The 27,288-nt window shown below is 44.7% G+C and overlaps 1 protein-coding gene across 1 annotated transcript in view; it reads right to left on the bottom strand.

Annotated features, from left to right (window-relative positions):
* Positions 1–26,579, bottom strand: part of ppm1lb (protein phosphatase, Mg2+/Mn2+ dependent, 1Lb) — a 40,640-nt gene extending 14,061 nt beyond the window's left edge. Inside the window, exon 1 of the mRNA XM_076036215.1 lies at positions 25,667–26,579. Within this exon, the coding sequence (XP_075892330.1) occupies positions 25,667–26,065 (399 nt within the window). The 5' untranslated portion in view covers positions 26,066–26,579. The remainder of the gene's footprint in view (positions 1–25,666) is intronic.
* Positions 26,580–27,288: the final 709 nt, after the last annotated feature.

The following is a 27,288-nucleotide window of genomic DNA, read 5'->3' as shown; positions in this document are numbered from 1 at the left end:
TTTGCAAATTTCCTGTCAAAATGTAGGATTAAGGGCGACACGGTGGCGCAGTGGTTAGCGCTGCCGCCTCACAGCAAGAAGGTCGTGGGCTCGATTCCGGGCCTCGGACCTTTCTGTGTGGAGTTTGCATGTTCTCCCTGTGTCTGCGTGGGTTCTCTCTGGGTTCTCCGGCTTCCTCCCACACTCCAAAAACATGCACGTGAGGTCAATTGAACACTCTAAATTGTCCGTAGGTGTGCATGTGAGTGTGAATGGTTGTCTGTCTCTATGTGGCCCTGCGATGAACTGGCGACTTGTCCAGAGTGTCACCCTGCCTTCGCCCTAAGACAGCTGGGATAGGCTGCAGCAGACCCCCGTGACCCTGAGCTCGGGAATAAGTGGGTATGGAAGATGGATGGATGGATGGATGTAGGATTAAAGCGGGGAAAGGCAAAAAAAGAAAAGAAAAAAAAAAGAGTTAGAGCGGCTAAAAATGTATGAAAGGAAAAGTAAAAAAAAAAACATTTTACAAACTATGAACACAGCAAGAAATAAAGTTATGAATTAAAAGGACTTTAAAGTGCAGATGTGCACAGTGCACATCACAGAGAGAGAGAAAGAGAGAGAGAGAGAGAACATCTAGCTGGCAAATCATTGGAAAATGATTTGGGCACTGACATATGAAGTTATACACTTTTAAAAAGTAATAATAATAATATATGTATATGTATATATATCTATATATATATACACACACACACATATACATATACATATATATACTGTACATACACACACACATACTGTATATATGCATTATTGGATAAAACATAGCATCTCTAAGTATCTCCATATTAACCTTAAGAGAAGAAGTATTGGAAGATCAGACAGGTTGTCGTGCTCTCTGTCCAGTAAGAGTTGGCTTTAAACGTGTTAAACCGCCTTGAGAACCCTCCTCTTACCCAAACACAGACTTTAACCCTGGCATCCGAAACTGCTCCGCTCTCGTCGTGCCCCTCAAATCTCACGCAGAGCCACGACAAACATCACGAGAGTCAGATGACCGAGGAAAGTACAGACCAGGAAGTGGTGGATGTGGTGTTTGGCACGGGCCAACTTTAAATCCGCAAGCAAGAGCGCGCACACACTCACACATGCTCGAAAACATCCCAAAATAAACCGCCCCTGAGCAGCATTCATCATTAAGGAGTGTGTGCGGCGGTAAGTGCGCTGCTGCGCGGACGGAAATGACTTCTGTAAAGTAAATGAGGGTTTCAAAGGCAGAATGCGGAGCCGTAAATAAAAAAAAAAGGTTCAAGAGAAAAATAGTCTTGCACAGGAAGCATAATGTGAGGTGTGAGGCAGGTACGGTCAAAACACCTGGTGGTCACGGTTACAGCAGCCAAACTCTGCGTTGTCCTGACGCGTTATCATTCCACATCTGCTTAAAACACACAAAAACTCTGCACCTGAGGAAGATTTTTTTTTTTACAGCAGTCGACCGTCTGGCAGCTCCAGATCCGTCGCTCTCGAGGGAATCACGCGCACAGCCACGGCTTCACGCCGCTCACGCTCGGCAGTGAACAGACGATGCGACACGAGGTGCATCATCTGTTCACCAGGTGATGGCATATATTAATCCATCGCCGTGAGTCATCAAAGCTTCCCGTCGGTGCGCACACAGGAGGTCTACTCAGTGTGGTGGAATAACATCTGACAGTTTGTGGAAAAGCTCCTGTGATTCTAGATGTTGCTCCAACTTTGTGAGAACCTTTGTGCTCCCTCCACCTCCCATTCTTTTGCACAGTCTGGACCTGAAACTGCACCTCAACCTAATCTTAACCTGACCACAATACATCCACACCTGGCCACCAGACTGATGACTTCACCCTTTAATTCCATGGAAAAGTTCTGAGGAGCAGTGAGGAGCAGCCAAAAAATATCATCGAATCAAAAGGAATGTTGTCAGTGCACCGGTTAAAAACATATTCAAGATTTCATGAGAAAAGACACACAGACACACAGACACACACACACACACACACACACACACACACACACACACACACACACACACACACACACACACACACACACACACACACACACACACACACCATGAAATGGAACACTAGTAATCAGGCAGCTCAGCACTGTAATTTCTCCTGGCACATTGTACACAGTTGGAGGGAAAAGGCGAGGCGCACTAATATTTACACATTTGTGAGCATGCATAAATATTTGCTTGTGTGTGTGTGTGAGAGAGAGACACACACACACACACACACATAGGACAAAGGATTTATTATATTTGGCCGGGGTGCTCCACGTCACATGGCCGCCCGTCACATCACAGCGCACTGGTTGCATTAGCATTAGACTACGAAAGAGAATTAGGGCCCCAAGAAAAGAAAAAAATACTACTATTATTAAGTTTTCATTTGGAGTTTTAAGTTGAAATTTCGTGAATAAAGTCAAAATTTGGTGAAAAAAAGTCAACGTAAAAAAGACACATTTTTGTAAATAGAGTCAATGTTAAAGAAAGACAAAATTTGGTGAATAAAGTAGAAATTTCATGAATTAAGCTGACGCAACTAAAGTGGAAATTTTGTGAATGAAGTGGATAGAAGGTAGATTAACCCAGTTACCCACAGTTAAAAGTAAACCGCAGAAAACAGGTGTATCCCACAAGGTTCACCCACAGTAATCAGAAAACTGGAAGTTCTCCACTAGACTTGCGAGCAGAGCCTTTCCACTTTCTTCTCGACATTACTTACTTTACATTCACATTAATTGCAAAATTTCGATTTTAATCTCGAAATTTCAACTTTATTCTCGAATTGGAAACTCTTCTTGTGGCCCCTAAATCCTCTTCCGTATTAAACTGATGACTGCTGAGATGAGAAGAAAAAAGAATAAAACTGCTTTCATGCTCAAAGGAGGGAAAACACGGAGCGGGGATAAACAAAATACTACTGTAAGACAGAACGGTCCTTCTCCTTGTGTTTAATCGAGGTGAACGGAGGATAAAACAACAGGGAGGCACAAAGTGGGCCGACCCACCGCCTCCTTCAGACTTTCCTAACATCATAGTATCACAAAACTTAAGTGTGACCACGGTGGCATTACTGAAATCCTTCTGTTTTAAACTAAATTATATTTTTCAAGCAAAAAAAAAAAAGAAACTCATTTCTGCAAAGCAACACAGGTATATGTATAGACGTGCAGGAAACAGGATGCTCCTGTGGGAAACCAGTGTATGCATGTTGACACAGCGGATGACCTGGATGCTTCCACCTCTAGCGGGTCTATTATTACCAGCAGTGAGCAACATCCACCCGTAATCCCACCACTTTACTGCTGCAGTCAGGAGAATGCGGCGATAAGTCTCGATAAATGTGACTCGCTCCCGCCACATTAAAGAGGAGACTTCCCCCTCAATCCCCCCTTTCAGAGGAGATGGATCATCTTCCATCAGCATCTGCCAACTGGGGGAGGGAGGAGCAGCAGCAAGGTTGGGACTATTGACTGACTTTAAATAAGGTTGGCACTTCATTTACCAAGAATTAGAATGTGATGGGTTTTTTTTGGTCACATGAGAGCAGAGAAGATCAGCGTGGGTGATTAGCCATTCAGAGGGAAAGTATCTGGCAGCCTCGACTCGATATTGTGCATTTGAAAGGAATTACTTTTTCTTGTCCACCTAAACGGAGGCACATGGCCACAAATTCAGCGAAAGCACAAAGTATATGGCTTCTAAATCACACAAGCTGTATCTCTTGATCAATATTTAAAATTCACTACACTGTCCAACTTAGCATGGAAGAGCTATATTTTCCATAAATGTCATACGAATGAGCAGAATAATTAGTTGGCAGTTTGTTGCTTCTCTGATGTTGGTTAAGCCAAACTACATCATCTTTGTCATTAAGAAACTAGAATTGTTTGATGTATTACAAATGTAATGTATCAAACAATTCTAGTTTCTAGTTTCCTTCACTTGAGTAAAGGGTTAGAGAGTATTTCCTCTTCTAAAGTTCTGGTTGGTCATCTAAAAAAGGGACAAAGTGCAATCAACGATTCTGTATTTGCAATTTTGTGGAAAAGAATAATTTTGTTGGCCACCCAGTGGGAGTGGCAAAACGCTTCCCTGATATCCATCAGCTCAAAGGTGTCCTTGGGACGAGGATGGATGCAGCGCTATTATAACGTTTCTAACAACACACATAATACCTTTAGGCAGAATCCAAAAAACAAAAACAGTTTGAGATTAAAATAGAGGAAAGTGCTGATCTTCAGCTGGAAGTCAGACAGGGGAAGAGAGATGCTATCAAATATAGATACTCAGCGTCTCCATAGGCTTGTCCTTTGGCTTCTATTAGGAATTCACTTGTCCTTCAGCCGCCGACATCTAACTCCCCGCTCTATTTATACACGCTCTCCCGCAGAATTCCTCTGTGTGGGATACACTTCTGACATCTGCTCGCCGTCATCCTCCACTTCTGCTTTGCGGGAAAAAAATGAGAATGAAAACCCTGGGGAAGTTTGCTTAGATTACAGAAGTCAGCTGATAACAGAGTTTCTATCACATGCTAGCAGCAACAATCCAGTGAGTGTATATGTCTCTGCAGAGAATCAGCTCTCTGTGTGCTGCAAGAGAGTTCCCAGGGAGGGAAATAAATCAATAGGAGTGAAATCAATTTCTTTAGAAACAGCCCAGGAACTTAGTATCAAGGCCGGATTCAATCAAACATAACTTCTATTAGGTATGAGAGTCTTGTTGGGTTACAAATATGTTTATACATACGGCACCTAAACTCCCTTGTTATCCTCCTGATAACGAGACAGTTCTAACAAACTGGCCCAGAAGTATTGTCTCAGTCTGCCAAAAGTAGAACATCCTGCATATTTGTGCACCACTGTGTGGACAAAACTAAAAACCACAAGCTAGAAACTACAAAGTTCAGATATGTCTGTGTGTCACTTAAACATTAAGAAAAAAAACCCTGCATATAAGTGCAAAACGAACCTGTTTTCCATCTCAATGTAACGCAAATCCTTGAAAATCTGTGAAAATCTGTGAAATCTGTGAAATATGGATGGAACAAATGAGGGAGTTGGGACGTTGATATCAGGGTTTTTTGTTTTTGTTTTCTTCTTTTATGGATGAGTGGATCCTAATGGTGGCTGCCACCACAAACTTGTGTTTCTTGGTTGAAATGTGGAAAACAAAGACGTTCATGAAAAACAGATGTCGCATGACTTTACATGTTGTGCTGCGTTCCAATTTAGTCAGCAAATTTGTTTTCATCTCCAATTTCTTTCCAAGTCAGAAAACACCTGAACCAGCCTGAAAGAAAAGTCTCTGCAAATTACTCCAAAATGCACATGCAAAACAGGCTAGACGGAAGCACAGCTGGCGACTCTTTATAGCCACTGCACAGATCTGGCGGGCTTGAGGAGGGATTTCATTAAGAACAAACCACTTGATTTTATGTAATGCGAGGAGGCAGACAGGAGGGGGGCTCAACAACCAAGAAACACACTGTGGATGTGTGATTGAGAATATTTAAAGATAAATAAATAAATGAATTCCAATGCCAAGATTCCTAATTACGAAACTGTCCTGAGACGACTGACGATCCAGAGACCTGAAAACTGTTTGAAATCTCGCAGCCACAGGCGACTTTTTTTTTTTTTTTTTTTATCATAGCTTCGTGTCTGTTCTTCACAACACTGTGCTTCTCCCGGGCTTCATCGTCTGCATCCAAAACAAATGCAATGAGCAGGTCGCGACGCAGTGACGAAGACAGGATGCTAAACTCTCTTCCTCTACCCCTTTAAATGTGGGACACAAAAAAGCCTGGAGGAGAAGCGCTAAGTAAATGTCAAGTGCGTCTCCCTTTCCTCTCTCTCTCTGTGAGGCACACACACACCTCTATCACAATCTTCTACCCTTCCTAATGCACATGCACAGCAAGGCCTGTAATCTCCCTCTGCGCCCACACACAGAGTGCATCCGCGCACGCACAAAGACACACACACACACACACAGTTGGCAAGTGTTGGTATTTGCGATCTGGAAGCAGACACTGACATCTCAACCACATGAATATTCATCAGTGAAAGTGGCTACCACGAGGAAGAGTGCCAGGACGGAGTCGCCGCCCCCCCAACCTCTCTTTATTTCCCCCATCACCGACCATATGTACAAGCACACGGTGACACATGTTCAGGATTTATGGGAGGGGTTTGTCTCGTCGGAGAGCACTTTCTGATTGCTAAGCCCCAGATGAACAGTGTTGGATTTAAGCCGATACGCAAAAAAACAAATTCTGGCTGAAGTTTTATTCATCTGCCTGTTTATTTACTTGACTTCATTGAACACAGCGCACAAAAATAATGTTAAAAAATGGAAATGGGAAGTTTCTGTGACTATGGAATTGAGCGTTTGTCTTGCTGCGATGGACTGTAATGTCAAAAATTGTTTGGATTGACTTATGAACAAAGTGAGATAATCTGGACACAGCAGCAGCAATACTTTGCTCTCCAAACTGAAGATGCAACAACGCGACTGCCTCCCTTGGCATTCAAGACACAGCCTTGCCTCCTGATCTCAAGGCAAACACGATGCATTCACGCCACATCAGGCACCGTGTCAAAAACGGGGAGGGTTGCGCGATGACTACGCCGCCAGCAGGGGGCGTCTCAGGTAATTAACATCAGAGTTGAATTTGTACAGTTTAAGGAGTGTTTTTCATTTCTTGCATTGTAAGTATGATACAAGTTCAAGATTATGATTTTTAGAATTACAAAAAAGGCTTAGAGCTCTTTGTGATTTTTTTTTTTTTTTTTTTTTTTAGCAGATCCAATAACAACTTGAGGGTGCAATACCACCTCATCATAGGAAACAAATGTGCCGAGCTGATTCGACTAACTGAAAAACCTGTCAACAAATCCTTGGCCCGGGACGTCAGCAATCTCCAGAAATTGGCCGAGGCAAAGCAATCTCTGCCTGGACTTTTCTCTCGAACGATGACATTGTGCCTCCTTCAATTCAGCGCACTCTCACAAATCACCTTTATGGGCCGCACTGTAAAACAAAGGCCTCTTGGTAAAGCCGTAAGTGTCACCGCGGTGACGCACGCGCCTCCATGCCGGAGAATTATCACAATGCCCTGGTGTGAAAAATAAATAAAGAAATAAAAATGGCACAACGGCACACGGAGCCTCTCTGAGCTGCAACCTAATGAACCGTGTGAGTGTTTGCCACCTCTGATGTGCGCGCCCACGCCCACGCCCACACACACACAAGTGTCGTCTGCGAAGGAGCCCGCCGGCGCCTCCTTCCTGCTTTGATTGGAGCAGCTTATCAATCATTTCCCTGCTTGATTAACTGCTACAGCTAATCTCCCGGGAGATTAATCACGTCTGAAAAGCCCTCTCTCGTCTACGGACTAGTTTCATTTACACTGCGTGAGTGAGTCGAGGCCAAGCCCGAATATAGGGGCCCATTCATTTCAATGGAGTTGCACAAGCCAGAAAAAAGTTTTTGGGTTCTGGGTTAATTCCGCATTATGCGGTGGTGGTGTCACTTGCCATCGTGCCCCTGCAACACACGCAATGCATCAGGACGCATTGACCAAACAGAGCGAGGCCGCGAGGCGCAGCGCCGTGACGTCACGTTGGAAATGAACTCTTTTCCGGGGATTTTCTGACCTTTATAATCTTTTTTTTTTTTTAAAGATGAAAAGTCCATGAATTAAAAAACTGTTATAGAAATATTTATTATGAACCATTTTTCAGGTAAGAAGTGTCCTGTCTGCCATTTTACAGGCATTTCTTTTTGTATTGTGGTCTAGAGAAAAGAGAAACACAGAGAGGGATAACAGCGTATTATACAAGATACTAGGTTATGTCGTAGAATACGTTTTTTTTTTAAGATATAATGTAACACAAAAAAAGACTAAAGTGCTACATATTCTGCTTCAATAGCGATATGTAAGAAGAAAAAGAAGAGATTTTACAACACACTTTATTTACAAAAACAAACACGGAAAATATGCACCTATTTTTACAAAGACATAAAATGATGAAAAAGATATACGAATGCCAAAATAGCTAAATAAATAATATTGAACAATAAACAAAAAAATCTAACATAATCCAAAAAGAAACATCCAATCTTTCAGTGTATCCGAAAAAAAATAAATAAAATTTGTTATTTAAAAATAGCGCACAAAATGTTTTTGTGGGACCAGATTGCTGAGCTCTCGAGGTCTTTCATCATTTTGAGAAAGGAAATTTCCAACTGGCTTTTGCGACGCAGGTTGCAGCGCCACACCATCGCTGCATCTGTACTTAAAAACCCTTCAATTTTGGAAGAAGAAGAAGAAAAAGAAGCGCAAGAAGAACATTTTGGGCCGCGCAGGGTTTTTTGGCTGCAGTACCTCGAGTGAACACTGGAAAAAATAAATTGTTGTGCCACCATATTACCCGTTCGGTATCCAGTTTCTTATAATGCATTCAAGGTGGAGGCCTCATGATGCCCTGACCCCACAGTTAGACGGAGGAACAAAACTGTCTAGTTTTAGGAAAAAGAAACCGCATCAGGAGAGCGCTGAATAATTAACGAGACCACATGCGGGCCTCGTTCCTCCGTAAAAGGCTTGCCACGGACGGACTTTAAGCGGGTGACTTACAGTGTATCTGCAACCTCATTACGGTGAGAATGTAAATCTCCACTTTGTGGGCGAAAGCCATTATGTTACGTGAGGGGGTGGGGGGCGGGCGGGAGACAATTCAAGACCTCTCGGTCATTATGCATTCATCATCTCCACTCGCTGACTCTCCTCCTTTATATCTTCACGGCCGACTGCTCCGAACGTTCCGCCGATACGGGACGGCAGCAGGAGCGCGGCAGACTGCGGTTTCGATTTAAAGCGGGGAAGGGCAAACAAAGACCGAGTGCCGGATAAGATTCATTACGTTTATCGCAGGAAAAAAAAAACTAGTTTAATGTTTACAAAATGTTTGCGCGAGTGCTGAATCAGCCGGGAAAGGACACGGCCTCCCTGTGGGAGGAGGCACGAGGGGGAAAAACGGCAACAGCCTCTTTAATCTTATACATAAAGTTCCTTGTCATCGTCGGCGTACTCCAATAACCCGAGACTTGGCGACGTGTGGAACGTTTGACACGAGGAGAGGAAAAAAAAAGAAAAAGCATGTTTTAAATGAACAATGTCCAGCATTCACGGCCGTAATACACACAATTGTGTTTACGGAGGCGACCAACAGCCATTATGCTCACAACTCTGCCAACTTGTAAAATTCACATTTTTTTCAATTCATAGTGTTTGGTAACAACAATATGTGGCGCTATAATGCATATCAGGGAACTTCCTTGACATGAAAGTCCGTCTGTTTGCACATTTACTTCTTTTTGCTTGTGACACTCTAATATACTGTATGTGCCAAGGCATGAATGAAATCGTGGGAAAGGGCTCTTACTGAATTCAGTTTTTGTCCCCCTCCAAACAAGTGAAAAGTCCAACAAAACATCCAGGTCAGCAGGAAAAGTGTGTTTTTGCAGGAGGCTGTAAACAGCGGGCTAAATATGATGCTTCTTTGTTTTTTTTTGATAATTAGTTGATGTTGCTCCACCTGAGTCTGGCGATTTAAAAAAACATGAAAATGGGTAAAACATAGGACTTTTCATCTAAATGCAGCAGTGTTAAATGTGTTGCTTCCTGGTGATCCTCAAGAGTTTCTCTTTTAGATTTTCATTAATGCACAAATCTACACTTGGACTCAGCAAATGTGCATAATATTGGACCTTTAACAAACTGACACACCAATGACCAATTATTCCAGGCCTGCAGACAAGACCGCCGTCATCAACACCGGCATCTGATTCATTTGAAGATTTGCTTTGAGCCGCTGCAGTCGGGTACGTCCCGGAAATGACACGCGTGTCGGCGCCAAGACTTCCAGCGGCTTCTCCGAGTCTATTCATCCCTTTCCTGTGTCCATCCATTCACCGTCGCACTCATCTCCATACAGCTGGACTGAAACCCCACCAATTAAAAGCCCTGGGCACATGCAGTCAAACAACCCGACGACGGGCCCTCGGTTCTGAGTCGCTCTTCCATATTTTTACATAAATACGAGTAACTTCATCCCTCTCACACACACACTCACAGTGAGCTGAGCAGCATCGGGGCTCCAACTGGGTCACTCATTAATAGAGAGCCGGGTTGAGCAGATATTCCGCTCGTTTGTTTCGTATGACGGACGTGTGTGCATAATAAATTGAAGGCTTTTTAATTTTCATGATGCCGGAGACACGACGCCAGTGTCATCTTAATTACCCCCCCACCCTGCACACCGTCCACTTTTTACACTCTCTCTTTCTCTTGGCGTCGCTCTAAGCAGATGTTGCGCTTATCGAGCTCATTGCAATCTACCCGACTCTTCTCAACCGTCTGATGAGCAGGAAGGGGAAGAAGGAGAGCTAGAGGGTAAAACAAAAGCACAGAACAAATATTGTACAAAGGCCTGCAGACGTTTACGCTTGGATTCAGTCACCTCGTGATCAAACACCAGGATATAGGACACTTAAAAATGTTTCCAGATCTGTAGAAAACAACACTTTATGTCCTTTGATCGTCTTCTTACAAAGAGATGATAAGCTGGAAGTGGCGCTTTGCCCTCCACCTGCTTGGAACGGGGACAGAAGCAGTCAGCCGTGTCTCAGAGGGCAAGACAAACTCGCCAAAGGGTCGACACCAACAACTGTAGCACACATTTACTGGAGAGGGAAGCAAGCACGAGAGCTATTTCCAGGTTCATCATTCATCAAAGGTGGCCTTTCAGCTTCCATCCAGCATTGTTGTATTCCGTCACCTGCAATGTTGAAAATGTGCCATTTTCCATGAGTCACAGCTCTCCCACTTTGCTTTGCAGTCCATCAAAAGCGAGGGAGAAACACAAAGCAATGAGTTTTGTGACACACAGCAACATAAAACCGCCAGCAAAATGAACACATACACATTCATTTAAAAAAAAAAAAAGAAAGTCAATACTCATCTCCTCCATCCACTGCTGCTGCCATTCAGCCCGTTAATGAAAATGGAGGCTCGCGTTTGCGTTGGCCGCGCGCAAGCGTGTGCGCGAGACGTTCACCGGCTGAGAATAAGATCCTGACACGTTGAAACGCAGCGACTCAGTTCACGGCATCCGAAAGTGGATTATTATGTGCACGGGCAGGTGGCTTTGCATGACAAAAGCTAGAAATATTGGAAAGTGCGGTGCAATAGTGTCAAAGAGAGAAGAGCAAAAGAAAGGAGAAAAGTGGATCCTTTCTGCTTCGGAGGTGTGACAGGCGGGACAGAGGGAGAAACTGCGTCCCGTAAATCTGCGCGACTGGCTTAACGGGAGCCGAAATGTCTTTTCTCCACCTTCAGGCAGAGGCGATACATAACTATCTCTGAGCAATAAAATATCTGCATTGCCGCCATCTGTTAAAACTGCGACGTTTGAGGGGGGAAACAAGGCAGTAGTGGCCCTGCAGCAGCAATCCATTGTTTTTATTTTTCGTATATCTAGTATATGTTAGTATAGCATATCTATATATTATTACTAGGGCTGTGCGATTAATCAATTTTCAAATAAAAATCGTAAAATCTTAAAATCGATTTTCCTCTTGCATGCTTCCGGGCTGTGCGCCTTTACAAAATGCGAAATGTTTTGCAATTTATTCATTTATCGTTGTTCAAGCTGATAGAAAAACGTTTTATTTTGAAAGTGATGGTTGGTGAAAGACAGTTAAGGTTGTCCACGGCAGGATTCATTTGTGTGTGGTTATTAAGTTTTCATTTTATTTCCAAATGAGGGAACTTCATCTTTGTTTATGTAGAACCTCTTCATTTTCAAGTGAAGTTTGGTGAAAGTGAAATTCTCGCTTCATTAATCCCAAGGGATTCATTTTTGTTTGGTCAAGAAGTCTGGAACTGTTGCCACTTTACTGAACCCAAGGAGGATTTACAGTATCTTTCAGTTGCACGTTTGCTATTTTTCTTTAAAAATAAAGTTTAAATATTTTAAATGTATTCCATTGTCTTTTGTTGTTTTACAAATCAGAATTGAAAATTGAGTTTTCAAATCTGGATTTTATTTTTGTCCAAAATCGCCCAGCCCAAATTGTCACAGTGATAAAGGGAAACTCTCAAATCTCCACTGGTGTTCACAACAGTTATCAACTTTGCTCTTTTTTTTTGCACACATTCGGTCCGGAAGCCCTGTGCAGCCTGCACGTTTGTTTCTATGCCCATCTGTTGGGGGCTGGCAGCAAGTGCAGAGCAGCAGCCAGCCAGCCAGCCAGCAGGCATGGGGCCACCCAGCTCACAGTTTCCACCGCAGGTGCAGCACCAGGCACAGAGCGGAACCACCCCACTCACTCTCCCGCCGTGCACCAGTAAGTCCAGACAGATGTTAATTACATTGCATTGACTGGCAGACGTCTTTGGACAGAAGGATGCACTGCGACGCTGTTGTTTTCCACCATGCATCGGTCAATCTGGGTTTACATTGACTCAGTGGTACTCAGTGGTACCGGCTCCTAGTGAGGTCACGTTCAATAACGTTCAGCCAGGGTGCGATCAAAGGAACAGCACTTCGGACAAACTGTAGATGTTACAGCCAATCAGTTCTAACTTCTGATGCTTGAACTCCTCCCATTAAGTCTGTGCATACTTATTAGAATTACAATAGATCTTTTTTTTTTTTTTTTTAGTAAGCTTTCAACAATAAACTCTGATTAGGGTTAACTTTAATAATCACAGAGACCAAACAGTATCAAAGACTGTGCTGACATTTTAACCTCAACATTAGCACCATGTCATTCAGGTCCAAAAATAAAAAAATTAATGAAATTAAATAAAAAAATAAATGAAATTAAATAAAAAAATAAAACAGTCGCCACCTAATCACATAATGTCCTGATGATCCTAAATGTCATCGAACTTGTCACTAAACAGCACAGGCGAAAACATATTTGCAGCCAGGAGAGACGAAAGCTGACACGCCAGATGGAAGGTGTTCCTGAAGAGCTGAGATCCAGCTGCAAAGGCAAGATTAGCGGAGGAGACTTGGCTGGAAGCAGTCACCATAGAACATCTCTAAATAGGGATGGAAATCTTTCTGGATTCTTTTTGAACTTGTCATGCAGCTTTTTTTCTTTCTTTTCTTTTTTTTAAAAAGCGTGGAATCTGAAAGCAGTTTAGCGCAGAGTTAGAGTGGATGAGGTAAAAATGTGGCAAGAGCTGCAAAACAACCACGAGGGTCACATTATGCTATTCTGACTTAATGGTAAAGCAAAGGTTTGGGCCTCTATTTAAGGGCATAGCTCAGTCAAAATTACATTTTTAAGCAACTGGCGGCCTGATCAAACTACGCTTTGGGAGCAACAGCAGCACTCGGTGAATTGCACCGGTTTTGCTTTTCTTTTTAAACTAACCACCTGCCCGGGTCTCTCTCTTTATAGGGGTAATAAAAGTAAGCAGTGTACTGTCTGGCAGTCATTCACATCCCAAACAACAACCTGCCCGACAGACACACACACACAAAGGAAAGCAGCCCCGGCGGAGAGCAAATTCTCAGACTAGAGTGTGCAAAGTAAAGGCAACGCACTGAGCGCTGCTGCAAAATGAAATGAGCCTTCCCCCAGCTCCCATCACTATTTAGGCTGCGTGTGTTTGCACGTGCCTGCGTTGTAAGTAAAAGTTGCGGGCTCCTCTCCGGGCCGCGCAGGCAGCAGACTCTTTAATATTTCACAGGAGTGATAAATAAGTCAGACAGACTGCAGAGAGATAAGGTGACTGCGGGAGGCGGGCGCGGAGAGGGGGAGACAGAGAGAGAGAGGGAATCGGATATAGAGCGGTGGAGCGAGAGACGGCGACGGTAATGGAGCAAAAGGTCAAAGGAACCATTAGGACAGAGGAGGGAGGAAAAAAAAGGGAGATTACCACATGAGGCAATAAAACCGTATCGAGTCAGATGGGAATAAATGAGACAATACATGAAATGTGGCGCTAAAATGATAGGGACAAAGAACAATCATTAAAGCAGCCAGTGGTGAAATTAGGCTCTGGCTGCTCTCTCTCACTCTCTTTCGACAGCGTAGGCAGATGAGGACGCTCGAGGTGAGAAGCTGATAGGGTCGACGAGGGCAAAAAGTGATCGGCGGGAGGAGAGATGTGAGGGGAGGGAGGGCGAGGATGAGGGGTGGGGGAGGAGGAAGAGGAGAAGAAGAGGCTCAGGAGGACGCGGAGGACGCGGAGGCGGCCGTTGCGGCGCGGGGAGGGGGAAAAAGAAAAAAGGTCAGCAGAGACACGCGGCAAAGTGTAGGAGAGAAGATTAAACGGAAGGAAAGGAGCTGAAGGAGTGTGCCGCGCTCTTTCAAGAGGGAGGAAGCCCCCACACCCTCCCCTCCCCTCCCCCGACCCCCATGGTGCTGTTGCTTTTGGCTCGACACAGTCAGGATGAAAAAGATGGAAAAAAAACTCTGCCTTGCACTGTCCAACACGTATCGCTGGTGTACAGCGCAGGTGCGTTCAAATGTCACGTCTTTCATTTCAAACGCACCCTGGAGGCCTCAAAGTTGCGACCCCGGAAAAAGTCTTCACGGTCGAGTTGTCATCTCTCTCTCTCTCTCTCTCATCCTGAAATCCTTTGGGGAAAAAAAAACCAAACCTTCCAGTTCTGACCACAACAATCAGCTTAAAGTTCCTTACTCCTCTGAAGTCACTCCTACAGGGCTCTTATGCATTTATTCACAACTGCTGTCAATCTGTCTCCTTGCGTGAAGGCACGGCGGAGACCCCTTGCGCGAGTCCTCATGCAATATGAAGCGTGCGCATGCAGACGGCGATCCGCACTGACGCCAGAGGAGCGGTGCACTTAGGAGCCGACGTGGAAGGAAAGCGTCGTTTTCGTTATGGACGGACAAGGACGGCGTCGCGTACTTGATGGAAATCCGCCTCAGCCACGAGACAAATTCAATCAGAATTTCAGGCTGAAATGTAATTTGAAGGTCTTTGGTGCAGCTGCAGCAGCAGCAGCAACAAGGTGACAGAACAAGTGGAACAGCGGAACTAACACCTGGTGTTGGTGGTGTTGGTATCAGTGATCTTCGTGACATCACAACAACAACGGTCGATTTCCAGAGCTACACATTCAAGCACATGCCTTCTGCGCGGTTTGGATGGACTCACCGACAGTTGGAACCGGCAGTATGAATTTAGAATAACATGGGGCCTTTTAGATCTCAATTTAAAGGTCCAGTGTGTACATTTTTTTAAGGAAACCCTGTATTTAAGAGAGCGTATTTCCTATATAGAGCACTGTCCTTAAAAAATGGTGTTGCAGGATGCTAGCTAACTAGGAGCAAGACCCTCATTGCTCTATGTAGATTCTAATATACATGAGAACTGTTCTAAGAGTAGGAAAACCATTATATATAATTATTTTTATTGTACTGCTAGTATACACTTGTATTCATGTATGTATGGGCAGTATGTTAAGCTTTGACCAATATGGCAATCAGAAATCAAGACAAATTTGACACACTGGACCTTTAAAGGCCCACGTGGTGTAGGAACTAGAACTAAGTGTCAGAGCCAGATTTTCTGCATACCGACGGGCGCCAACCGTCTACGTCATCACAGTCGTGTCAACTGCCAACATGCCGTAAAGCATCTCGCCCCCTTTGGGAAAAAAGCTCCAAGTATAGCGAATCGCTCTCGTTGGATAAATACGTCGAATGCAAGCAGAAATGCCACGCAGGCGGCGGATGTGCAAGTTGTGCAAGTTACGTGTAATGTGATGCGAAGGGAGCCCCCCCCCACCACCACCACCTCACCCCCCAGGCCCTTCCAAACCGTCTCCCACGGGGACGAGGAATTAGCAGGAGAAATAAATGGAGTGGTGGGAGGAGGCAGGCGCTGGAGAAGCCACTGAATCCACAGAGAGAATGCATAGTCCCAATTTCCCCAGTGGGATTAGTGTAGAACTAATCTGCCCCCGCTGTCTCTTCCACTCCTTTTAGCCTTGGCTTAGAGACACTCTCAGGAAGAGTTGTTAGGCTCGTAAGAGCACTGAGCTGTTAGCATTAGCTCAAATCACCGTAAGCTTCTTCTGCAGTTTCGCTAATCAATTAGCGGCCCTGCATCGCCGCAAAGCCGCCTGCTCCCAACGCGCCGCGTGCGACGCCGTTTGTGGGCTGAGCTGATTGTACTGCAGAGTAGAAAAACGCGCATTTCTTTTTTTATTAAGACATCACAGCAGGATGTGGCTTTCTCTATTCTGGAGAGATACCCTTCCCATGAGAAAAGTAAAGACGAGGAGAGCAAAGACTGTTTGAAGACTGATTGAAGAAGCTGGAACAGGACAACAGGAAGCTGTGGACTATATTAAATCATCATTTTAAAAGGCTCAGTGTGTGAGATTTAGTGACGTTTTGTATTGCAAACAATATTGATCCCTGATTTCTGGCGCCCCTTTTCTCACCCTTCACCCCTCATCTTATCTCACCTCATCTCATCTCTCATACGTGCCACATTCTGAGCCACTCGAGATATGTGGTGGATCATTCCTACACGTGGACTTGCTCAGCATGCCAATATAAAAGCTTTGCACATGAAAACACAAGTTATTTACGTGTAGTAGTTTTGCTAGTGGTTTCAAAGGTGTGATTTTTGATGGACGTCAGAGGCGAACTGACAAACATATGATCACATGCCGACGGATGAAAGAGATCTTTTAGAACAACAGTCTTTGACCCAGGGAAGTAAATGATCCGGGATTTTTCCAGTGCGGGAAAATATTCAGGGGAGTGAAGTGTTTTGACTGGAGCTGAAGGCTCCACTGGCAGAGATGTTATTTTTTCTCTCTCTCTCTCTCTCTCTCTTCAGAAGAAATCATGTTACCGCTGAAACGCCATTACGGCGTGCTTGTGGGGTCACGTCCTCGTGTCGCTTATGCACACAACACCTTCCCACCACCCCCGCATCTCGGGGTAACGCAACAGCTGATTGTTTAACAGACGTCCAGCAACAGTAACAACATGGGCAGTGTGGGGGGTGCCGCCAACTGCGAGAAAATAAAAGCACTGGTGTTAAAGTGCGAAGACATCTCATGGGAGCAGGTGAGGAGAGTCTAGTCTGGAATTGGATTGAAAGGTAATTCTCTTGAGGTCACTTCTTCCGGAGATCATAGATAGATAGATAGATAGATAGATAGATAGATAGATAGATAGATAGATAGATAGATAGATAGATAGATAGATAGATAGATAGATAGATAGATAGATAGATAGATAGATAGATAGATAGATTTTCTATTACGATGCAAGAAAACGGATAAACACCAAAAGAGGAAGGCAGTAAAAATATATAAATATGTATGCATGTAAATATATATGTAAAATGTATGTACAAAACAGTCACATTAAACAAATACATGGAGGTAAACAGTGACGCTGAGGTCTGCTCTGCACATTGCACAGGCAATACAGATTCGCCCTCCGGTTGAAGCCTTCTGGCCTCACAGGTGTACCGCTCTGACACGCATCCTGGTTCCCACTGAAAGTGTCTGAAAAAGGAGTCGATACCAGGCAAAACCCCCGCAGGGTGCAAGAAAGTGATGGGATCTAAATCTCCAAGGAAGCAATCAAGTCGGACGCGGCAGAGATCCAGAGAGGCAAACAATCACACATACCAATCCCCTGCCTGGGAAAACATGCGGCACACACACACACGCACACGCACACACACACACTGAAGTGTAATCAGAACAACAAATTAATGAAACGCTGCACGGTTACAACCTTTCCCTCCTCTCCCTCCTCTCCCTCCTCTTCCTCCTCTTCCTCCTCTTCCTCCTCTTCCTCCTGCAATAGGTCTGCAGCTCCGACTGAATAGAAACCATGTGTAGATACAGAACTCATATCAGCTGCATTCCTTCCTTCCATCCTTCCTTCCCTGGATGGATTGAGGTCTGGGCAGCACGTGTTCCACTCGGCAGCTCTGGCATGCAGACTTAACACGTATTAAAAAAAAGAAATGAATAAATAAAAGGCGCGCAGACGCTCAGGGTTGAGTCAAAAAGCACGACGTGCCCACGGTTGAAATCCAACCCCCTCGCCCCCAAATGTCCTTTTCGGTGAAGACACACAGGGGGCCTGTTTCCTTTGACCGGGGTGCACCTGTCTTACCCAGAAGGAAAGAGGGGAGGGGGGGCACAAGTGAGAGGGACACCATGAACCACAGCCCCCCACCCCCTGGTCTGTTTGTGCACAATCACACCAATGTCGCGAACCCCCGACAGCTGCGACTTGCTACCTCCACTCGGCCAACATTCTTCCTCCGCCGGCCCTCACTGCCAGGGCAGCGGGCGGCCAGCTACAGCTGACTCCTCGCTTTTCCGCCGCTCAATGACGAGCAGAAACAAAGGGCCGCTTCAGCCGCTTCAGATTCAGGCGGCGGATACGAAAATTGAATATTTTGTGGAGGAATCTTTTTTGCGCGTGTACGAAAAGGTGGACATAAACTAAGGAAAAAGAAACACAAAAAATAAGTTCTTACGATCGGCCTGGGTGTGCATCAAGGGGAATTATCTTGCGGAAACGCTCAGTTTTGACCTGGATGAGGACAGTGCACATGCAGAAGGGAGCATGTGGGTTGCGGGTGGTCGGACTAAAATAAACCGCACGTGATTTTTTATTTCTTAACGCAGTACATCACAGAAGAATGGGGGTGTCCGAAAAAATCCGAAATCTTCCACCTAGCAAACGCTCCTCCCTCTTGAAATAGGAAAAAACAAAAAACAAAAAACCAACCCAAACAAACTAAGAAGCCTCGTCCACTCTGGCCATGTGACTGGAGTTAAACTGCTAATCTGATCTGCAAGTAAAACACACATGACCGTTTAATCTATTTATACCAAACACAGTGCAGCTATACAGCAAGCAAGAAATTAGGGCCTCGACCCGAACTGTTACAAATTCTGAGAACGATTTGGACGCATGCGGTCGAGGAAGTTTTCTCTCGTTTACTTCTTGAAATGAAATGAATGTAATGTCAGTGTGCGATGGAAGCCTGCCGCGGAGGCTAATCAGGCATGTAAAACAAGAATGGAAGAAGAAACAGGACGTGCCTGTCTTGCTAATGCGATTTCACCTTAGCGTCTGCAAGACTCAGCACTCTCATTTATCGCAATACAGACGGGCTAAATTGCACACTGCATTTACAACAATGTAAAGTTTACTTTTAATAGACGCTAAGTTGCATGTATCCTGGTCTTTGCTGTTCCACCTGTTAACCGTGTTTTATTTGACAACATGTTTTTATATGCATGCCATACTTCTCCTTTTTTTTTTATCCTGTTACCATTTTTCGGGTCACTATGGCATTATCATCTTTGGCAAATGATACGTTGCTTCTGCTGAAGGTTTTGAAGGAAGTCACACTAAATGACACCGAACTAAGGCCTTGATTCAAGCCAAAAATATCCACTCCAGCCTCCTAGACAGGAGTAACAATGACGATCATTACGAGACGGTTCATAAGCCAAAACCTCCAACCAGTGCGAGCGTGAACCAGCTCCTGGCAAAGAGGTTTCAGGCGCTGGGTGAAGTCTAGCCCAGTCTCCCAAACACTTTCAAATGAGGAGTCATGTTATGGTCTTCTTCAAAACGCATATTTCCATTTGAGTCAATTGCCACCCAAAGAGTGGATCAGAAAATGTCACCAGACTTCTTCCGATAGCAATTTCTGGCTAACTATCCCTGAAGGCGGCTTCCTGCGCTTCCATTACAGTTTTTCACACACAATAAAAGCGATATTTTAAAATTGAATGACGTGAAGCGTGTAAGCCATAATTCTCGTAAAATCTCGTCCCACGAGACTTACAAGAATTACGTTAGCTTTTCTTTGTTTACTGTCAAGAATGGTTGTTTTATTTTTCTCTTTGGTTACTTGAAAATAGAAAAGCGAAAGCAAAAAAAAAAAAAAAAGTGTTTCCATGACACTTTTGCGATAAGACTTTATATTGATGCGTCTGAAAAACCAACTCATGAGAGCGTTGAAACCTTCCAGCCATATTTGAGAAGTTTATCGAAGTTTAGCCGTTTCCATTGCCGGTTTTTATTGCGATATTTAGGTTTTGCGCAATTCTAGGGGGAATGTAATGCGGCGAGGTGGGAAAATTGGGTGATAAAAAAAAACAGCAATATAAAAATCCAATGTCGGAAACAAAGGGAAGAGTGTGCACGATGACCTTGTGCCTTCCCGCCACTCGGAGGTGCGTGTATATTTAGTCGGGAGGGGTTTAGCTGAAGTGTTTGACAGCAGAGGTGTTGCATTATTGAGCAGGGGGAAATGGTTGACGCACGCGCACGCACATGCACATGCACACACACACACAAGCGCACGCACTTTTATGTCTTATCTTCAGAGGGAGCATTTTTTATTTCGCTTAGACAATCAAAGAAAACAAGATTAGAAGGTGGGGATTTGAGAACGAGCGTCACGTTTATTCTATTTGAACGATCGCCGCTGATAAATCGAGACTCGCGCTGCGACGACGACTCACTCAGCTCGGTCGACAGGCCGAAGCGCGACTCATCCGCTTAAGCAGGCGACTCCGTGTTCCTGACTCACTCCCCTGAAGATCGTCTCGCTGGCCGGAAAAACAAAACTCACCAGCGGGGAGAAATTACCGAAAGGTCAGCTGACGCTCCCGCGCAACTATCCGACTCTCGGCTTCGCGGGGTGTGTTTTCCAGCGGAACATGACCTCTGGGTGCAGCTCAGGCTTTCTGCTCGACTTGACGTCGAGGAAACGTCTATTTTCGCCATGAGGGACGGAAACAGATGGAGAAAGATGAACTCAGGCCGCCATTTATTTTTAAAAAATAAATAAAAAATGTTTGGTTTTTTTACCCTTTGTAATGTTGCAGATTACTTCAGGGGAGCCCGACTGTCTGCCTCAGTGTTATTACTTCAGCCTCCACAGCGGTGAAATGTTGAGTACGCAGGTCTGCAGAGCACATTTGTCACTCGTGTCAGTTTGGAGAGAAAAAGCCGAGGCGGCTGCGGAGACGATCTGATGCGTCTAGACTGGAGACAATCGAAGAGGCTCTTGCAGGCAGTGGGAAAATAAAGCTTTTGACACACGCCTCTGACTTATTAGTCCCATGGGAAGTTGAACAAAATCTGATCTGAGACATCTCAGGAATCATCACGGGACATTGAATCTTTTTTTTTTCTGTGTTAACTAAAAATACCTTTAATTGCAAAAATAGCGAAATATCTCCTGATGGCCTCCAATTGTTTTCACCTTTCCCCTTAAAAAAAAAAGCATGCTTGTCAGAGCAGGACATCGAAAAGCAAGCTTCAAGTTGTAATTTCTAAAACTAAAAGTGCATAATGCATTTGCTGCCATTTCAGTATCTCCTGTTAATCCCTGCAGGCTCCTCATTTCACATCAGCCTTCATATTTGTCACTGATGTTTTTTCATCATTTCATTATCTAATATTTGACCGCATAATTTATCGAGCTCCTGACATTTATTTCAAAATCAGTCTCCTAAAGTGGCCAGCTGCGGGGAGCGCTCACTGGTGACGTCACACGCCAAGGTGTGAGCAGGTGCCGGCTCCCGATAGGCCTCTGGCATTTCACTCCTTCTCTCGCCGTGAGAGCAGATAAGGCCAAACTGCCCTCATCCACAGAACTACGCTCATCTCTGTGCGAGTCCATTAAAACAATGCCTTACGCGAACCTGCCACGCGCTCACACACAACCCTGACCTAAACATTCACCCGTTTCCATGCACTCGCCCCCGTCCTCGTTCTCCACACACCGTTTCTCCCATCTCTCTCTCGCTCCCTCCCTCGCAAATCCTGTAATGCCGACAGCGCAATTAGTCACATGCTGGCTTCCTTTCATCTAATACGAGCAAACTCGGGAGGAATTCCAAGTGCTTAACATCTAAACTACAGAACACACACTGTGTGTGTGTGTGTGTGTGTGTGTGTGTGTGTGTCGGGACGGAAACACAAACATGCTCAAAAAAGAAATAAAAAAGCTCGCATTGAACGCTGCTGTGAAGTTGCAACCAAAAGTAAACGGACGCAACACCAGTTTTTCTGTCGCCCTCAAAAAGAAAAACTTTGGAAATCAATAACGAAGCTGAAAATAAACTGGCATCCAGCCTGATGGGAATGAAAGCCGAGCTGACGAGCCGGGTGTAGCTGAGTGATGACGGAGAGGATCACTCGGAAAACGGGCCGTCCTCCCCGAGGTTCCAGTGTTTTGTTGTTGTTCTTTTCTTTCTTCCTTCCTGAGGCCGTCCGTTGCTGCTTCTGTCCCATCCCACCCACAGAACGACAACAACAACAACAACACCACCGCAATGAAAGAGTGAGTCGTGATGCAGAAAGAAAATCAACAGGACTAATGAGGGGGGAAAAAAAAGAAGAAAAAGGCCAAACAAAAGAGGAGCTGCCCGCGCGCTCGGCCTGAACGTCATCATTTGCCCACTTGAGGATTATTCAACACGGCCTGATGTCACATCCTCCCTGCGAGGACGGGAGGAGCGCCGATGACCCGACACCTCGGCTCCACTTGCGCATGTGTACAAGAGGCAAAGCTGAGGCCACTCGCTCCTGATGTATTCCGAGTGATGCAGCGTGGCGTCTGTAATATTTTTGGAACCAACAGACTTTTCATGCGGTTGCTGTGGGTTAGATCAGCTAGCGGGCTGGTGTTGACCGTCAATGATTTGCGATTTGGGAAAAAAAGTACAAAACTGACACATGGTGAATCTCACACACACACACGTCGACAGGAAAATGAGAATGAGTTGCATTTATATACTTGCATATTGATCAGCTCTCCGTGATCAGGTTCCTACCAATTTCTGGCAGGATGCGCTCGTCTTCCCATCGGAAGCTTAATGCATCATCTGCATTTTTTTAACCCGCGCAGTGAAGCCACGTATCGTCACGCGTGCGGAAATGATGCGCTGCCCCCCTGCATACCAATCAGGAGCACGAGACTCAAGAGTGTCTGCTCGGCGGACGCAGGGCTCGGCGGGTTATTGCTTTCACGCAGCAGTCAGCAAGTCCCCATCAGTCTCCATGAAAGCGTTAAATTGGAGCCAATGTGTAAAATGACCCAGAACGACGAAGGGCTAAATTTCACATTAAACGCCGACTTTCAGCGCATTGAAAACAGAATTTTTTATTAGCGCAAGCTAGGCGGGCGGATAGATAGATGTCGGCAGACGACATTAATACTGACTGTGATGCAGTGACACTTGTTTCTGACAGCGTCGAGTGATGGTTTCACAACTTGGAAGAAAGTATCTGGTCATCATGACGGCTTCTTATCTCTAATAGAAAAACATCACGAGATAGATGATAGACAGATAGATTGTCTGCAAACTTAATATATCATTTCTATCTTTTCTCCTTCTAAAAGATAATTTTTTTTATATTTATTTTTATTTTTTTTGTTTATATTTCTGTGTTTCAGTGTTTGGTTATGGTGTATGAGGACATGATCTCTCCATGAAAGAAGACATTAAAAAAAGACAAACATTTAAACTTTGTGTCTTGGAGGAGACAAAAGTAAAACACAGGACGTGTCTGTGTTCATTATTAGAACTAGCTGTTTTGGCTTATGTGCAATAAATTCTTCTAAGATGTGTTTTGTTGCTTTTCACCGTCCTCCTCGCAGACCGGCTGGCTGATTAACAACAAATAAAAAAAAATGAATGATAGTAACAATCAAAAATATATTACATTATATTTGGACTGATGGCAAGTCAAGTGTCCCCTTGAACCACTCGGGCACCAAAACACAACTGACACCGCAGTTCAGTTGCATTTTCAATTTATGTTCTTCACGAACATCACCAGACAACAAGAGATCAATAATTGCAGCAGTCAGGGGTTAGTTTTCTGATTTAAAATGAATCGAGTGTGTGTGTGTAGAAATGGAAGTGTACGTGGCTAACTAGCCTGCTGAAGCAGCCAGCGTTGCCACTGATGCCTGAGGCCACGTAGCATCCATCTGCTTTAGTCAATGGCCTCTGGCAGGAAGAAGAAGAAGATGAGCAAAAAAATAAATTAAAAAAATGCAGATTTGCTGAAGAGTTACTCAAGGCTGCTGTCTGGCAACTGCTGCACTTCAGACCAAAAAAAAAAAAAAAAAAAAAATGGGCATGGGAATGAAAACTGATCAAGCTGTTTCTGCTCATGGCCATGCCCTAATAAAACAGCCTCATGCCGACGTATCCCTCCACTGATGCACTCCCACTCGTTTTCTCTGTCACACACACACACACACACACACACACACACACACACACACACACACACACACACACACACACACACACACACACACACACACACACACACACACACACTTCTACTGGCTGTTTCTTTCTGCTTGTCTCCATCACACACTGCGTGTGGTAGCTGCAGCAGGGCCTATAAGTTAGGTCACTGGCAAGGAACTCAAGAGAGGGAGGAAAAGACTGCAGAGAAAAACAATCCAATGACCACTTTTGGTCAAAAATCGGAGGCCCTTGGCTCCTTTGAGCGAAAATGAATTCCCCCTTTGAGAACAGTTATTTTTTCATGCATCCGACTTCCTGTTTCAGTGGCTACTACGCTTCTGTAAGACTTCTAGGCACGACGGACAGATGTCAGCACTTCTTTGAGTCACAGGGATAATACACCTCAGACTGAAATGAACGCCTCCAAATGATTTTGACACCCGGAAGTGATGAGAACAAATGCTGTGCAATGTTTAACGTAGAGTATGAAGTGAGAGAAGAGGAGGAGAAGTGCTGGTTGGAGACGAAACACTGGCAAACAATCAAATACAGTTGATTCATTTCATTTCATTCATTAAGTTGGATTTTTGTGACGCTCGGCTGCATTGTTACTATCCACAGGGGAAATAGTTTATAAATAAAAAATATTGTGATGGACAGCATTTCTTCCTCTTCAATAACTGTCACTCTAAAGCTTTTCCCTCACTGACAGCATTTCCATGTTCAGGTCATTTGATGGTATTGATTGGCATGGACGGAAGGATGGATGATGCAGAGAAAAGAATGACTAGGCTCTCAGTATCAACAGGGGCTGGGCAGTTAAGAGCAAACCAAGGATTCCAGTTCCTTCTTTATTCTCATCACACTTTGTTCATTCACCGCAGTATAGGCGACACTCTGAAGTTCTCTGGTTTGAATTATATTATTTCCTATCTGCTATAATCATATTAGACAAAATAATCTAGGCAGTCACTAACAAGCACAAATTGTCTAAGTTTACGTCATGATATGTGCATTTATGTGTGCAAGTAACTATGAAATTTGTCTTTTCTTTTTTTTTGCATATCTGCATTTTGGTAGTCCAATTTAAACCTGACCTTTGAACCAAATCAAGGTGCAAACAAAGACTTTGTGCAGGTCACTTGGGGGCATCTTCTCCAAATGATCCCTCTGCACCTCTGAGGCCCAGGAGCCCTCAACCCCCATAGGAGTGTTCCGGGACAGACAGCAGTGAACAAACACACTTCTACCCTGCCCCTGCTTTGTCTTCTCATTCACTCACCTCTCCTCCGTGGCCATCAAACACCCCGAATATGGACGGATGAGTCTTGTTGACGAGGTCGGTGAGCACGTCGAACCTGTCCTCCATGTGGTCTCGCCGGCCCTGGATGGAGTACACGGCCACGTTGTTGCTCTTGAACTCCCAGGTCTTGGCGAACTCCGCGTCCAGGACGTCCAGACCTCCGAAGCGCTCGTTCTGCATCATCTCCGCCACTTTCCCTTTAACCATCTTGACGGCATCCCGGCTCGACTTGACGATGGTCTTCACCTCGTCCGTGTGGAAGAAGTAACTCCACAGCGCCAGGCTGATGCACAGCAGGAACAGGGTCTCCGGTCTGAGCAGAAAGTAACGCATGATCCGACCGAGCAGAGACAGCAGGGTCATGGTATCCTCTATCATCGATTTGTTTACATGCAGGGGTTGAAAACGCGGCAGGTTGTTTTGTGGCTCGCCCGCGGATTTCACTCCATCACCGCCGCCTCGGCTGCAGGAGGATGTGGGGGCATCCAAACGAGTTGCTCTTTAAAGCGGTGACACCTCACTGCATTCTTCGCCAGACGAGAAGTAGCAGTGGAGTATTTGCGCGGAACAGCGGGCGATAAACGGAGTGCTTCTCTCGAGCGTGCAGCCCCGCAGTGAGCCGCCTTCGCCTACTGGCTGGTGTGGACCATCCACAATGCGGTTCCTGAACGCACCGAGACCGCCGCAGACGGAGAAAAACGCAGGCTCCCCCTCGTCCGGGATCTGAAAATCCGTGGCGAGCCTGTGGGCTGAGCCGTTCCCCTATCCAGCCCCGATCCCGCTGCCAGTCTCTGAAAATAGCGGCGTCTTATGAAAGCACCACATTCCCAGCTGCCTCCACACTGGCTGGCTGCAACACTCCGCTGGCTGGTGCCTCTCGCCACTCACCAAACAGCGGAGCTCCCTTCATGGACGGCTCGGAAATAAATGTACTTTAGGGACATTTGTCAGATAGTCATTTTTAAGCTTATTATCTCACTTTACTTGCAAAATGACAGTGTTTCCAATGTAAACAGACATCTCAACGTTAGTTGAAAATACAAAAATATTTTAAAGTACCTGCCATTGTGAGACATTTTAATATTGCACCATTATTAGTCAACACACATATATAACTTGCATGTACCTTCCTAGAGTTTGATGTATACGATTAAACAAAGACTCATAATCAAATTGTTGACGTTAAGCAGCATAATGTCATCATTGGCATATCACATACCAACCAGTTACCATTTTTGACTTGTTTGTTAAATAGCTTTATTGAGTAATTTGCTAAGTTTCTTGTAGCTCTTTTTTTAAATAAGTAATAAATAAGTTAAATGAGCAAAATACCTCGATATAATCCACCGCCAATTATTGATATGAAATATCATTATATATTGAATATACTTTTACACATATATTCGGGGTACATATTCAACGTTAATAGTTCTGTCTGAGTCGTCTAGCCCTATCCTTAAGAGTGGGTTATTGTTATAGGAGGCCTATTCGAGCTATTCCTTTGGGTTAGAAAAAATTCCCATGGAAGTGAATGCATCCAAATCACCACCCATAATACAGGTGCACTTGTATGCCCCCTCTATCGATAACAAGATTACATG

Source organism: Nelusetta ayraudi, unplaced genomic scaffold (assembly GCF_046127955.1).
Source record: "Nelusetta ayraudi isolate G7.1 ecotype Tasmania unplaced genomic scaffold, CSIRO-AGI_Nayr_v1 ptg000048l, whole genome shotgun sequence".
Taxonomy (NCBI): domain Eukaryota; kingdom Metazoa; phylum Chordata; class Actinopteri; order Tetraodontiformes; family Monacanthidae; genus Nelusetta; species Nelusetta ayraudi.
Note: the sequence above shows the minus strand (reverse complement) of the source record. Positions and strands in the feature narration are given on the sequence as shown.